Genomic DNA, 14,429 nt, shown 5'->3' with positions numbered 1-14,429 from the left:
GCGAGCTGAGCGGGTTGCGCGGACGCGAGACGCGCGGAATTCGGCCCGTCCATTTCCTCAAAGCAGGACAACAATTCAACCCTCACAATGCATCATACCCCCTTACTCGGATTTTTCTAGGGTGGGAATCTGTCGATTATTGACCATGGCCCCGCCTACAGACGGAGATGTGAGAACCAATGAACAGATGCCAGAAACGGCCATTGGTCGAGTTGTATGACTTGTCCATTTCCCTTAGACTGGGACCATTTTCTGTCGATGATTTTCTAACTTGGAATTGTTGACATAGTGTGATCGATGTCGTCTTCGGAAAGTGAGTTCATTCTTGCCGTGAACCAGTCTCAAACTAGCAACTAATCCTGATCCAACAACCGAGATCCGCTGCGACAGGCTGTACCCATGTTCCAACTGCCAAGCTGTCCAAAAGAGCTGCAGCTCGATCGGGGCAAGCCAAAGGGGAAGAGAATCGAAGCAAAGAGTTCTGATATCCTCACAATAGTAAGAGCTTCCATCATTTGTTCGTCGCTTCGATGCATGCTTATCCAAGTTTGAACACAGTGAGCAGAAGATAGACCGTATCGAGTCACGCCTTGAACGCATAGAGCAGCTCCTGCGGAGCGACACCTCGGCACCGGGCGCCCGAAGTGGCCAGGAGGCTCTTGAGCCGTCGACTATGACGACGTTCACGCCTCCGGTCGACACGGCAGAAAGTACGAATAGCGTCTCAAATCAAGGGGACTCGGAGATAGCTTTTGAGGGCGACAGCTCCATGGCAGCTGCAACTATCTTCGCAAGCGAGTTTGTCGAAAGTGCTGTCGAGCGAAGACCCATTTGCAACTCGAACCCACCTGTCAAGGCGGCGTTATCATCGCTGAAGCAAATTACGGTAATGGAAAACTGCCAGTCGTTCGAAGTCCTGCTCCCAAACAAAAAGGGGACGCTGAAAGGTGGCCTAAAAGGACTAGCAATGCCCCCGGTGCAGTCGGTCCTTTCAATACTGCGCGAAATTAACGGTAGGATTATTCCTCAAGTCCTAAGCTAGCATTTGCACTGAATGCATCTAATATCAACTGAATCAATTATAGAGCTATCACCCATTTCTCTGACGGTCATCTCTTTCTTCATTCCCAAGGAGAGACTCGTCGAATGCTGTCGGGAAATCTATTTTGCAATGGAAGACTACTCACTTTCAAGCTTTCTAATTGCCAACGCAGGTTTACGCTATCTCTTCCAGGAAAAGGCATTTGCAGCCGTAGATACGAATTCCGCCGACGAGTATCGAATCTTTTACCGCCTGTGCCGAGATAACCTCGAGACGGCGTTAGCTAACCTCGATTTTATCCTACCCTCGAACTCGGAGAACATTGAAGCTCTTCTTCTAGGGGTCAGCTACCCTCTCCCTAGACTGGCAGAAATTCGAGAACGGGACTAAAGAACTTTGAGGTAGTGTGCCTATGCCGTTGAGGCGTCGAAACCATTACTCGCATGGCAACTAGTCTCAGGCGCGGCCGGCATGTGTCAAACGCTTGGCTGGCATCGCCTCGACTTGAACGGAGACAGTGCGACTGAGCGGAAGACATCTCTCTTCTGGCTCACATACTTGCTTGACAAAGGCCTTGCGCTTCGCCTGGGTCGGTCCGCAAACATACATGACCATGAAATTACCTTGCCCAAACGACTCGACAAGCCCAGTGTGCCAAAAGGTTGGCAAGACTTGCTCGGCCAATGGATACGCCATTCAGAGATTGCTGGCAAGGCCTACCAAGACTTGTACAGCCCCGCAGCACTCCGTCAATCGATTCAGGAGCGCTTTGAGCGCGCGAACAATCTTGGTGCCGCGATGAGGCGAATCAGGGATGAGTTCTCGGTGCCGCTGAGGCAGGCACATGCGATGGAAACCGGGCCAGACTTCGGATCCGTCCCCAATAACCTCCTCGCAATGGTTTTAAAGGCCGATGAGGTATGGTACTGGACCACCATGACATTGATACACCGGGCCGTTCCGCCAACAGAAGGCGGCTACCAAGGTTTTAGTGTTGCGTGTCTTCAGTCTGCCAGGATGGCCTTTGGGGCACATCGGGAGTGCATGCAAATGACAGGGTGGAGCTCTAATATGAAGACGGCATACTTGTTATGGTATGTACCGTGTACCGTACCTCGAATTTCCTTTTGATATGTTGGGGTCTGAGTGGATTGGCTAACAGAGTCGTGTCCACAGGACCATCATCTACACACCATTTGTGCCGTTCATCGTCATCTTTTGCAATGTCATTGAGACCTCTAACCCTGACGATATACGCATACTGGGCGAATTCAGTGAATCGCTAAAGCCAATGTGCGATACGTCAGAGGCTGTCCAGAAGCTGCACGATCTTTGTCAGGTTCTGTACAATGTGGCAGTCATATACGTCGAAGCCAAAGCTCAGAACCCCCAGGACCATGAGGTTCCCGTTGAGAATGGGTTTGGTGCGTACCTTGATATTGCGCGAGGGGCTCTCCAAGTAGACGGGAGTCATTGCGTTGCTTCTTTAACTACGCTCGAGGACCTTATGTCTCACACAGAAAACCATGCTTCGCAACTACGGGGTTGGATACCAGGGAATACGCAAATGATGGGCATCTCAGAAGAAGATTTGTCTGAGTTTCTAGCACAACTGAGATAAGCTGGAGTACTATACTGGAGATGACTGGTATGGCGAGGACACCTGTAAGACGTCATGCATCCCAAATCATACATTTCCGAAATTTGGCTCTTCGCACGTAATGTCTACCCAAAATTACTACCAAGCAAGTTAGAAACTGTACAAGTACGAGTGCGAGTAAAACCCAACGCGTTGCAACTGCCTATGGCAGCTAAAACGTAGCCATTTTGACCCCTTGTTGGAAACATATTTTAATTATATATTCCAGCCCTTCTTCAAATCAGGCAATTCAACAATTCAATGTCTTTCCTCTCCGTCGCCACAATGGGAGCCGCGACGCCGAAACCGTGGTTAAATACTTTTGCCACATATCGCTTTCCACAAAGCTGCTGCTTCCACTTACCTGTGAGTGGGATGTTGATTTTACAAGGCTAAGTCGGCAAGTTCTCATTCCTCACTTACTTTAGTCATCAGGGAAAGATCGATTGGTGTAAAGGCTGGTTATTTTAACACGGTGTATGTCGAGGCCATCGATCGTGACCGTGACCGTACGAGATGTTCATGAACTGTATATTGCATTCCTAAACTGGTTTTAATCTCAAATAATTGTTCATCTTGTTCTACTATGAGGGCGGGGGCTTGAAAAAGCCCTTTATCGACAACAGACGACTTGTTCATCCGCCCTTGGAGGGCCGCCTGGGGCCACCAAAACACTTTTGTTAACAGCTTGAGTGCTAGGCGGAACGTCAAGAGCAGGATTGCGATCGAAGAAATCCGCCGGCTTGAGTGTAACGGTGACGATCTCGACCGGCATGACAGGGTAATCCTCGACGCGAGGGTTATGCGTCAGTCCGTAAATAGTCCAGAAGACCAAATCCTCGCCGCGGACATTCTCATTCCTCGCCGCGTAGTCGGCAACACCATTCTTTTCTATCATGCTTTGGTTTGTCCATTTGCCACCAGCCCAGAGGTCGCCATCCCGATATCTAGTCACCCAGGCATGGTGTTCTGCGAAGCGGGCGCGCTTGCGAACAACTGAATCCTTGTGAGCTATGAGCAGCTGTGCCGGCTGCGGCACAATCTTGAAGCCGACGGGGTTTTTGGAAATCGGATTGAGCTTCTTCTCGTTGACGATCTTGAAGACTCGGTTCTTCTCGGGAGCAGCATCCATGAAACCACTCTTCTCCACGTAGGTCTTGCTCAATTTCCATGCATTGCCATATGGGTTCTCCTCGGCGTCAGCACATAGGATAGACTCCTCTTGGACGACAGTATTCTCGAGACCATCAATCATGGGATCGACGCGCAGGCAGAAAAGGTGCTGGTGGTTAGCTGCCAAGACGCCTGGAGAAACAACATTGCCCCAGTGGCTTGTCTTTCCTTCGTCGATGAGACTTGTAGCAAGAATTCCAGTTGCTCTGGTCTCAAATTCGATATTCCCGTTCTGCCAAAAGTGCCAAGAAAACGCATATTCATAATTCCCAACCGTGATGATACTCTGGAGAACGAGAATGCGAGCGCGCGTGACTGCAGCGACGTCCGTCCTAGCATTGGTATGCTTCCATCCAATGCCTCCGTCCTAGCTCAAAGGTTAGTAAACAAGTGTGTCATCGATATTTGGGTATCACCGTACCTCCTCGTGTAGACAAATGACATTGGGAGCTGCGTAGGGCTCTCCAGCCGAATCGGTCAGTAATGCATCGAAGTAGGTAATAGATCCCAAGCAGTCGCAGCCAAGGCTCAAGTTATTTGCTGTCAGGCCCGCACCAGCATCACCAAGATCGAATGCCTGTCTGCGATGGTAGGGAAATCTCGGGTCTATGACAATGTTAGCTGATTGCGCGGCAAGGCTTTTCCCATACTTACCGCCGTACGGCACAGTCATCTCACTCATGCTGAGTCGGTAAAACAGTTTTCGCCCGTCGTATCTCACATCATGAATGGTCATACCCTCGCGCCAGTTGAAGCCGACGCGGAGTTTCCATTTCTGCCAAGATACGCAATTCCCGTCTTCGACTTTGTAGCTAGGCCCCTCGGGCTGTTGAATTATCAATGGTTTGAGATCGTCACGAAGCTTGACATTCAAGAGATCTGGATGATATTCATTCTCAACACAATGGGCGAGAGGAGCGTCTGGTGCTGTGAAACAGGCTGCCCCATCTTCAATGCCGCCGGTAGGAAGAGGATCGATACGAATGAGTCTGAAATCAGCCGAATCGATGACAGGCGAAATCGGAAGAGGAAACGAATACTGATTACTCTCCGGATGGTTGTGCGAGGCGCGAGCGTAAAGCATAGCCTGGACCAGACGCGGAGTACTCGAGCTGCAGTCTTTATCTGCTCCAAACGGCCAAGTGTCGCATTGAACGGTCATGTCAGGGTGTAATCCCAACTTGCTGATGGCAGCCAAAACCTCAGGGTGGGATAAGATGACGTGGTTGAACTTGATGACTTCGTCCCTATTTGAGCGCACTTAGTCTTGTACTCATGAAGAAGACTTATGAACGTACCTGTCGAAACCGGTATGATCTCCTTCTTTTGATACCACCGAGGTCACCTCGCTCTCCGTGTCCAGGCTGATGATGCTGTCAGTGAACCCGGGTTCACCGGGCACTGAATAAATAACATGAGCGCATCTAGGCACGAAGGATCGCTCAGATACAGAGACCCCATCACTTTCAGCATCCAAATATGGCATCAGGAAGGACTTGGGAGGCTCAGAGAGTGTAATGTGCTTGAACCGAATCTCCTTTTGTGCGTCATTGATCTTTTCTTGAAAGATTCGCTTGGCAATGGCGGAAGCCTTGAGGATTTCATTCTCGCTCAATGCACGCAGGGGATGCACGCGCTCAACTTGAGGTGTCATGGTGATTTGTGTCTTGGATTTGCAGTTTTGTTATTGAGTAACTTTCTGAATAGAGAGAATGCTGTTATTGAACGGAAGGTGTAGTCACATTGCTTGCTAATTATAGATGCCGTTGCCTCTTTCTGCTTCTTTACCGTTATCGCGGCATTTCGTCCAACGCATCGTAGACTTGGACAACTTACAGCATCTTGCAGGCGTCGCACACCGCGGGCTCCTTTTTGCGAGCTTCGCACGCCGCGGGCGCCTCTCGGGCGTCGCGTTCCGCGGGCAGCCGATTTCCTATCTTACTTCCATTATGCTCCGAGATGGGTGTAAAAGAAACATGATTAATAAGGGCTGTTATCTTGACGGGCCGAGCTAGACCAGTTCAGCGTCGTAGTTCCGCCCGGTGAACAGCGCTATCAAGCTTCATAGTCTCCGCGCATTCAACCCGTCTGGCAATAAACCTATGGGATTTTACATACTCACTGTCAGTAAGTGTGTTACATGGGTAATTTTGAAGCCACCCGATTTGTGCAAAATGTACCTTGGTTGCTTAACTCGTGACAAGAAGCAACTTTGAGCAGAACAAGACTAAATCCAGCATCGCAAGATAAAGACAGTTAGTCACTACGATCATGTTTTTCGACATGTTCATCATGCAAATGGTAATAATTGAGTGAAACCTTCTTTTATTTGGTTGAAACGTGGAAAAGTAATGAAAGAAAATACACGTCCGTAGGTCAAATGAAGGCAAAGACTACCGAAGACGCAGAGACGGTGATGCCCTATAGGCAACAGCGTGCCTTAGATAAATCCAAGTAGAAGTCACGCCTTGAAGGCCGCGGCAGTCTCATCATAGATCTCTTGTAGCGCAGTTACGAGTCAATTAGGCCAGCACCCTTCATCTCACGCTCTGTCCAATCCCAGAGCTTTTCCGCAAGCCTCATGTCTTCCCCGTGCTGAGAAGTTTTGCCAACAATTCCCACAGGCTTAAAGTACTCGCCACTCTGGTCTCTTTCGAAATCGTTTCCTGCGATGACATAGAGGCTTGTGTACGCACATGTCTCAACTGGGCTGTACAGTCCAAAAAGCCGTACGACAGGGCGGATCATTTGGAATAGCCATGAACCGGTGGCATGATGGCCCAGGTTCCTAGTCATCTCAGATTAGAGGGATGCATTAGATAGCTTGCCTACGAACGGGACCACTCACGTGTCTATGGTCCCTGGGTGCACACTTGCTGTCCAGATCTCTCCGTGTCCGCGAGATGTAGATAGTGGACCGTATCTTCGGCTTAGCTCTTTCGCATGTAGAATGTTGGCTAGTTTAGACATTCCGTATCGTGACCACGCGCTGCCCTTGGTCTGATTGATGTCTTCAAAATCGATTCCTGTCGATGGGGCAAATAAAAGATGGCCATCAGAACTGACATTAGTAATCCGGACAGTGCCGGGATCGCTTGACCGAGCAGACTTGGTAAGGATAGGCAAAAGAAGGTAGGTTAAGAGCCAGTGCGCAAGGTAATTCGTCTGAACACATATCAGTTGAGCCTCCGTTTCGCCAAAGCATACAAGGCGCACTTGAAATTGAGCTTCGTAATGATTTTTAGACTCCTCATAAGGAGTTGCCATGATTCCGGCATTGTTAACCAAACCGTGAAGCGTCGACTCTTTTCTTTGCGTCAAGATATTGGTTAGAACAAAGATTCACGAGACCAATAATGGAATGTTAAAACCTTGCAAATTCTTCTGCCGCCGCCCGCACACTCCGGAGGTCCATCATGTCCATGATCAACACAGAGATGTTTACATCAGGGTGACTGGACTTGATCTCCTCAATGGCAGCGTTGGCTTTGGCCTCAGATCTTGCGCCCAAGTACACCTTTGCATTGTGGGCTGCAAGCTCGAGGACAGTATTGAAACCGCTGGCCTCAGCCGTGAGCGTGAGATTATGTTATAGGCATAGGATGGAGGCAAGGAAGTCTGGGACCTACATTCCAGTATTACCTCCCGTTACGAGATACACTCTCCTCGAAAGATCGGGGAGCGATTGCGGAGTGAAAGCCATTGCCGAAGAGTGATGTTGGTACGGCCTACGTGATGATTTGGGAGCAGGCAATCCTCCTCTTATATGTCCGTGAATACCGGTCTCGGGGCCCGCGCATCCGTCAGGGCATGGTCTTAGCGTGGGTGGTACCAAACCATCCCTTCAAGATGGCCGGCGGTGGTCCAATTGTCTCTTTCTATTCAATAGGAGGGTAGAAGAATCGTCGATGTCTCTCTATCACACTTGAGGGTAAAGTTGAAGCTGTTGGTTTCTGACCATAATTGAGACAGACGCAGACTAAATCTTTTACAGCCGGTTGCTTAAAGGCAAATTTATCTACTCTAGCAAGGCACGCCGTAGATCCCGTTGACCTTAACAAAATATGAGAAACAAAATTACAGTTCTACAGTTCCCCGAATCTCAATCAAAAAGTAATCCGTTAACACACTTTGCCCCCTCGTCCCACTCTCCGGATTGAATCAGATATATCTCGCTCGAGACACCATGCTCCATACCCTCTAGTTCCTTATATCTAAGCTGAGCCTTGGGGTTCAGCCCTCGTAGCTTTTCCACGAATCTCCTGCTACCATCAATGGGAACCTCACTATCATTGGTACCGTGATGCAGCCAAATGAAGGGAAGCTTGTGCGCCAACTCAGGGTCATCCTCCAGCCTTGCGATGGGGTAGAGGCTTCGATGGTCCCCCAAAAACCTTTGATACAAACCGTGCTGGATAATGGCAATGGGCAGATTCGAGACTGCCCTTGTCGTCGGATGGATCCCATCTGGAAGTTGACTAAGATGCTGAGCCACAACTCCGTATTCTATTTGCGGATACTGCCCCATCTGCTTTGGGTAGGCTTCACTAAAGTGACGGTTCTGCATGTCAATCATCGGGTAGCTCGCGATGACAGCCCGAATGGCAGTGGGATGAGATAAGGCCAGCTGCAACGCTAGGTAACCGCCTGCAAGTGGTTGGTGTCGTCAATTAGTTGCTTCTCATCGGGATAAACGTGAACCACATACCTGCGCTTTCACCTGCGAGCAATACTCTCTGTAGATCCGCAGTATTTCGGCCATTTGTCATGACCTCGAGAGCCTGTTGCAGGCGTCCATGAACCCAGGACCAGAGGTCCTCAATATCCTCAAGAATGCCCTTTCCGCTACTCTCTGGAAGCAATCGGTAATCACACGACACCAAAATCAATTTGTTATCAAGAGCATATTGAATAATTCGGGGAGGAGTCAGCTGCAGATTGTCGCGACTGCCACAGACAAGATACCCGCCGTGGAATCGCAGAATGACCGGGCGTTCACCAGAGGGAAGATTCTTGGGAACCCATAAATCCAAGAGGATAGGTTGCCCTTGAATAACCTTGTAGGCAAATGTTTCGATAATGAAGGCCTCGACGGGTATCGTGGGTTGGGAGGCCACTACGGTGGTTGGTTCGTTGGATGGCATCGTCCCTGTGGAGATGAATCGAATCGTGAGAGGGAATCTGACACCGAGGAAAAGTCTACAATATGATCCAGGCTTACCACGCATAGATTTACCGTAGAGGGAATTGGAGGCTTGAATCTCAGAGCCGATACGACAACAAATCGGCATTCATTGTGACTGCGGGGGCGCGGCGGCCGCGGGCGCCGTGGTGACCGCGCTCGCCGCGGGTTAGCAAGCTCTGTTATCTCCGCGTGTGACTGAGCAACTGCCGATGTAACCTCCATAATTGTACGTCCGTCTAGAAGATTGACTTGGAGGATACCTGACGCCTACGAAGCCACGAATCCTAGCTGTCTCTCCTCGCTTGCGCGTTCGGTGCCACCCCCGTTTCGCGATGCGTAGCCAGGTCTTTTAACCTTGACTCCCAATTTTCGCGCAAGTCTTCTGGATGCTAGGTATGGTTATACGACAACGAAATCCCGTTAGTCCATCTATTACTCGGACGTATGCGTTACAAGGTATCAACGTCGTAATTCAGAAATCGTACGCAGCGTCAAATTGACTCGACAAAAGCTAAAGTATCTCACAGCTGTCCACGGACTACTCTGGCTCTTGAAAATTATACCCATCAGATCTTGACTAAGATCTTGACTTGACTGTCTTTGGAAGTAACCAATGCCTTGAACCCTTTCTCCTCTATTTCATCCATCTCAATCAAACTGGTAATCATAGGTTCTGGGTCAAGTTTTCCTGATCTCGTCAGATGTCGCTTCATCGACAATAGAGCAGAGATCTTACCTTGGGCAAGAGCAGCGATAACTTCTGGAAAGTCTGTTGCCGAGTATGTCGCAGATCCTCGGTAGGTTCTTTCATTTAACATGAAATGGTTCGGCGAGAGGACCGCCTCGCCAGCCCAAACGGCCACGTTGACAATGACGGCTCGGGGCCTGGAAGCCTCAAGCGCAGCTTCCAGCGTACTCTGAACACCAGCACAATCAAACACGACCTGAACTCCTTCTCCTGCGCAAAGCGTCTTGCAGCGTTCACCCACCTCTTCTGTGGTCGGATCGATCAATGAGCTTGCCCCAAAGTTCGTCGCGAATTGTCTCCTTTTCTCTGCAGTCTCAGAAACAATCATCTGGCTGCCGCCTTGACTTTTAAGAATGTGAAGAATAGCTAGGCCAATTGGCCCCGCGCCGAGGATGAGGGCGGCGTCGTTGGGTTGAAACCCGCTTAATTTCACGGCGTGCCACGCAACTGCGAGAGGTTCCACGAGAGCTAACTCTGTCAGCGATACCTGTAAAATAGCTAGATGATGACTCAACTTACCAGCAATCTTTAAAGATACATTGTCAGGGATCTTGTAAACGGCATACCGGGGTACAGTGGTGTACTCTGCCAACCCACCTCCAATGCCTAAGTAGATATCAGCCCTAGAAACCTCGACAAGATCTTTGCAGCGGGACTTACCACTCAACCCTATGAACCCAGAATTAGGGCAGCAATTAATGAGACCTTTCTGGCAGGAACTGCAGGTTCCATCGAAAATGATGGGTTGGACAACAACTCTGTCTCCTGCTTTGAGATCGTTGACCTCATTCCCGACCTCTGAAACAGTGCCGCTATATTCATGGCCAATGATTACCGGCAACTTCTTGCCAGTTACGGGATGAGGGGTAGTTGGAATGAGGTAGGCCCCTTCAAGGTATTCGTGGAGATCTGGTTTGTACATGAGCTCACAGGTCTTTGGAGAACTTGTTTACTTTTTACCTGTTCCACATATTCCAACGAATGCAGGTTTCAGCTATTCTAGAATTATTACTGCTCTTGCAATAAAAGAACTTTCAGAAACACTGACCTGAACATCTGTAGGGCCACACTTAGGCACTTTCACTTCTTCAAGTCGAATATCACCTTTGCCGTGAAACACAATCGCCCGCATTTCAAGTGCTTTATTCGATGTTTTTTTGGTAAGAATAAAAGGGCAGGTACTTCCAAGCCCGCAGGAATCTCGAAAGTCAAGATGTACTACAAGAGAGCTTTAAGTAACAGCAAAAATAATATATTAACACTCCGTTAGCATGATTTGTGCAATCGCAATTAGACATCTCGATCATATTTACTATCCGCATTGAGTAAGACGGCCTGGCCGACACGACCTCGGCACCCGAGGACTTTTGCATTCCGCGGCTCCCAAATTCCGCGGGCTCCTTCAACCCGCGGGCTCCTTGGCGCGAGGAATTAGTATCAACCTCTCGAACGTGACCGCTAAAATTACCCCAAATTTGTCTTGAACCAATCGGGGTACATTCCTTTCCTAGACTTACCAATGTGGCACTCGACGTTGGTAAAAAATAATTGTCTCCTTCTCCGTGATGTCTTAAAAGCTCTGAGTTCCGGGCTGGGGATATTCTATTGCGTCTGATAATAGAACAATTTCTTGTTTTGGTGCAATCAGCCTTGTATACGGATACAATACAATCGATCGAAAATGGCTTCACTCTCGCCTACTTCCGAGTTACACATATTACACCAGTCTCACTCTCAGCCCCGCAAGCTAAAGATCATACATGTCGGTGCGGGAGCCTCGGGCCTCCTTGCGGCCTACAAGGCAGAGCGCATGCTGGTGAATTATGAACTAATCTGCTACGACAAGTCGGTTTAGTTGTTCTCATTTAGAGATTACTTGATGTTGACACCTAACTTAGGAATCCTATAATAGGCGGCACGTGGTACGAGAATCGCTATCCTGGTATGCTAGCAAAAGTCGCTCTCGTGAAGCCGATATCTGATGACATTCTAGGATGTGCCTGCGACGTGCCGGCGCATATTTATACGTACTCGTTTGAACCCAACACAGAGTGGTCTAGCTACTATGCAGGCTCAAGCGAAATTCATGATTATTTTATCAGATTCGCGCGCAAGTATGATCTAGAGAAATACGTCCAGCTGCGAACCAGAGTTCTTGGTGCGGTGTGGAATGCGGACAAGGGGAAATGTAAGATATAAATCGGCTACATGTGTATATTACTAACAATAAGTGTCAGGGATCTTGGAGTTGGACAAAGATGGGAACCGGATATTTGACTCCTGCGATGTGTTGCTGAACGGCTCGGGAGTGGTGAACAAGCCCAAGTGTGCGTACTTTTCTGTTACGCTGCAAGAGTTGACCCTTACTAACATTGTGAAAAGGGCCGGAAATCCCTGGCCTGGATTCATTCCGAGGTGTCGCTGCGCATAGTGCGACTTGGGACCCCGAAATAAGTTGGACAGGCAAGCGTGTTGCGCTCATTGGGGCTGGCTCCAGCTCGGTCCAGATGTTACCATATCTGGCCGAAGGTGCGTATAGTTTTATTCTATGTGTGTTGTTTCTTCTAGTTTACAGTCTAACCATCTAAGCAAGACTCCAAAAGCGTTCACGTCTTTGCAAGAACCCCTACCTGGATAGTTCCGCCGTTGGGTACGGACATCACCAAGACCAACAATGAGGGCATTAGCTCTTCTCCGCTTCCCAAGCACCAATATGATGAGGCAGAAAGGCAAAGATTTCGCATGGACCCCGCATACTTCTTAAGTTATCGGAAAAGCCTCGAAGCAACTCTTGCAAGCAACTTCCCTTTTTTCCTCCGAGACTCTCCTCTAAGCCAGTGGGCCAGCGCCGCGTTGCGTGAGAATATGCTCCAAAAGCTCGGTCCAGGCAACAAGGAGATGAAAGAGAAATTAATACCATCCTGGTCTCCCGGATGCCGTCGTCTTACAGTGAGTATACTTGGGGCTTAGATGGTGAAAGACTAACAGTATCACAAGCCAGGAGAAAATTATCTTGAGACAATGATTGAAGATCGTCAGTATTAACATTCCCGCCTTGGGTATTGAGTCTAACAAAGGGCAGACGTGCACCCGGTTTTTGAAGGCGTCGCTAGATTCACTCCCACGGGGCTCGTGACAGCTGGAGGCAAAGAGTTCGAGTTTGACCTAATTGCCTGCGCCACGGGGTTCTACGTATCTTACATTCCGCATTTGTGAGTACATCAGCCTTGGATTATGAATGCTCTCGATTATCAAACTAATTTTAACAGCGAAATCACTGGTGTCGACGGAGTGACGATGAGGAACGAGTGGTCTGAGGTAGTGCTAGCCCACTGATTTCACAACCTTACGATTGAGTGTCGATAGCTAATCTCCTGATTGGGCTTAGAATCCGAATATCTATCTCGGCATAAGTGGCCCGAAATTCCCTAACTATTTTGTTATAAATGGGCCAACTGGAAACTGGGGCCAGGGCTGCGTTCTTCCTTCGGTAAATGAACCGCCCAAACCATGCTGCTTCCAGCAACTAACGTTTTGATGAATAGCATGAAGTCCAGATTGAGTACGCCTTGCAATGCTGCAAGAAGTTTCAGGACGAAGATATTAAAGCTTTGGAGGTGAAACAACTACCCACGACAGAATGGAATCAACACCTCGACAACTGGCACGCCAAGTACTCTGTGTGGGCGGAGAACTGTAACTCTTGGTACAAAGCAAATAAGCCTAACGGCCGGGTATATATCTGGCCTGGAAGTATGCTCCATCTTCTGAAAACAATGAAGACGCCAAGGTTTGAGGATTTTGATATTACGTATCACTACAACAGGTGGACATTTCTAGGCAATGGCCGCACCCGACTCGAGGAGTTATCTGAGGAGGGAGTTGATGTGGATCTTGCACCGTTTATCCGAGACACTGATAAACCATGGACGGTTGACCCTTGAAATTAAAGCTGGTAAATCGCAAGGCTCTCAACAATTCATGTTAATCTGCTTTCCTAGGTAAATTAGATTCAACGTCGTTGGGCTTGAATGGGGACTGTTCCGACTTGAATTGATTAAATTACTGTATTTCACTAGTCAGACAGCCGTGGAGAATGTGACAACGTGTTCTCTATGCCCAGTTGCTTCAGGAGGTCGTGAGGTGATGGAATTCGTCATATTTCGTACAGTTGCTAAAGCGCTATTGCGTAGCCGCTGAGGCCCCAATTATGGGGCGGTGGGTAGCTGAAGTGTTGTACTGAATATAGGCGTGGTAATCTGGCTACCCTACAGTTAATAAGATGAAAATGATAAAGATATCTCAATTTGAATAATATTTACTTCATTAAGGACGTGAGTTTAAATTAAATGTTGGGAATGGAGGAGAGCGTGCGTTCCGGCACGGCGAGAATGATACGAACGCTGTACTGCGAATAACAGCAGAACGTGCCGCAATGACTTTGCAAGACGGGTTTATAGATCGGGTTTATGGGTTGGACGCAACGACATCAGAAAGGCGACGCAGCATGAAAAAGAACGGCCTCGAAGATGGTTTATAACTGCTTTAACCTAGTAGCGACCGGAAAGTAATTATCCGTCTGTTTGCATCTGGATTGTAAGCGAGGCAGACCACGGCACAATCGCCATAACTTAAAGTGTGA

The 14,429-nt window shown here is 48.7% G+C and overlaps 6 protein-coding genes across 6 annotated transcripts; 2 read left to right on the top strand and 4 right to left on the bottom strand.

The window, feature by feature from the left end:
• Positions 1-145: 145 nt before the first annotated feature.
• On the top strand, positions 146-2,663 carry BGZ61DRAFT_535160 (uncharacterized protein; the record flags this gene model as incomplete). Its single annotated transcript, XM_046254237.1, has 7 exons — positions 146-214; positions 290-313; positions 391-498; positions 566-1,013; positions 1,086-1,384; positions 1,448-2,136; positions 2,219-2,663. 7 exons carry the CDS (start codon positions 146-148, stop codon positions 2,661-2,663), a joined length of 2,082 nt encoding a protein of 693 aa, XP_046101665.1.
• A 631-nt stretch (positions 2,664-3,294) lies between these two features.
• Positions 3,295-5,508, bottom strand: BGZ61DRAFT_357667 (copper amine oxidase; the record flags this gene model as incomplete). The annotated part of the gene is made up of 4 exons (XM_046240897.1): positions 3,295-4,221; positions 4,276-4,460; positions 4,509-5,114; positions 5,319-5,508. The coding sequence occupies 4 exons, from the start codon at positions 5,506-5,508 to the stop codon at positions 3,295-3,297; spliced, it is 1,908 nt and encodes a 635-aa protein (XP_046101664.1).
• Positions 5,509-6,365: 857 nt separating this feature from the next.
• BGZ61DRAFT_357886 (uncharacterized protein) lies at positions 6,366-7,557 on the bottom strand (the record flags this gene model as incomplete). The annotated part of the gene is made up of 5 exons (XM_046240917.1): positions 6,366-6,642; positions 6,703-7,019; positions 7,071-7,164; positions 7,226-7,414; positions 7,484-7,557. 5 exons carry the CDS (start codon positions 7,555-7,557, stop codon positions 6,366-6,368), a joined length of 951 nt encoding a protein of 316 aa, XP_046101663.1.
• A 399-nt stretch (positions 7,558-7,956) lies between these two features.
• On the bottom strand, positions 7,957-8,998 carry BGZ61DRAFT_357510 (Alpha/Beta hydrolase protein; the record flags this gene model as incomplete). Its single annotated transcript, XM_046240885.1, has 2 exons — positions 7,957-8,501; positions 8,563-8,998. The coding sequence occupies 2 exons, from the start codon at positions 8,996-8,998 to the stop codon at positions 7,957-7,959; spliced, it is 981 nt and encodes a 326-aa protein (XP_046101662.1).
• A 607-nt stretch (positions 8,999-9,605) lies between these two features.
• BGZ61DRAFT_496079 (chaperonin 10-like protein) lies at positions 9,606-10,919 on the bottom strand (the record flags this gene model as incomplete). The annotated part of the gene is made up of 5 exons (XM_046250972.1): positions 9,606-9,727; positions 9,776-10,261; positions 10,307-10,696; positions 10,748-10,781; positions 10,836-10,919. The coding sequence occupies 5 exons, from the start codon at positions 10,917-10,919 to the stop codon at positions 9,606-9,608; spliced, it is 1,116 nt and encodes a 371-aa protein (XP_046101661.1).
• Positions 10,920-11,468: 549 nt separating this feature from the next.
• Positions 11,469-13,731, top strand: BGZ61DRAFT_357648 (uncharacterized protein; the record flags this gene model as incomplete). The annotated part of the gene is made up of 10 exons (XM_046240893.1): positions 11,469-11,632; positions 11,890-11,975; positions 12,025-12,114; positions 12,203-12,339; positions 12,377-12,736; positions 12,785-12,821; positions 12,870-12,999; positions 13,057-13,105; positions 13,176-13,277; positions 13,333-13,731. 10 exons carry the CDS (start codon positions 11,469-11,471, stop codon positions 13,729-13,731), a joined length of 1,554 nt encoding a protein of 517 aa, XP_046101660.1.
• Positions 13,732-14,429: the final 698 nt, after the last annotated feature.

This window comes from Ilyonectria robusta (assembly GCF_021365365.1).
Source record: "Ilyonectria robusta strain PMI_751 chromosome Unknown BGZ61scaffold_16, whole genome shotgun sequence".
Lineage (NCBI taxonomy): Eukaryota > Fungi > Ascomycota > Sordariomycetes > Hypocreales > Nectriaceae > Ilyonectria > Ilyonectria robusta.
This window is presented reverse-complemented; position numbering and strand designations above follow the sequence as displayed.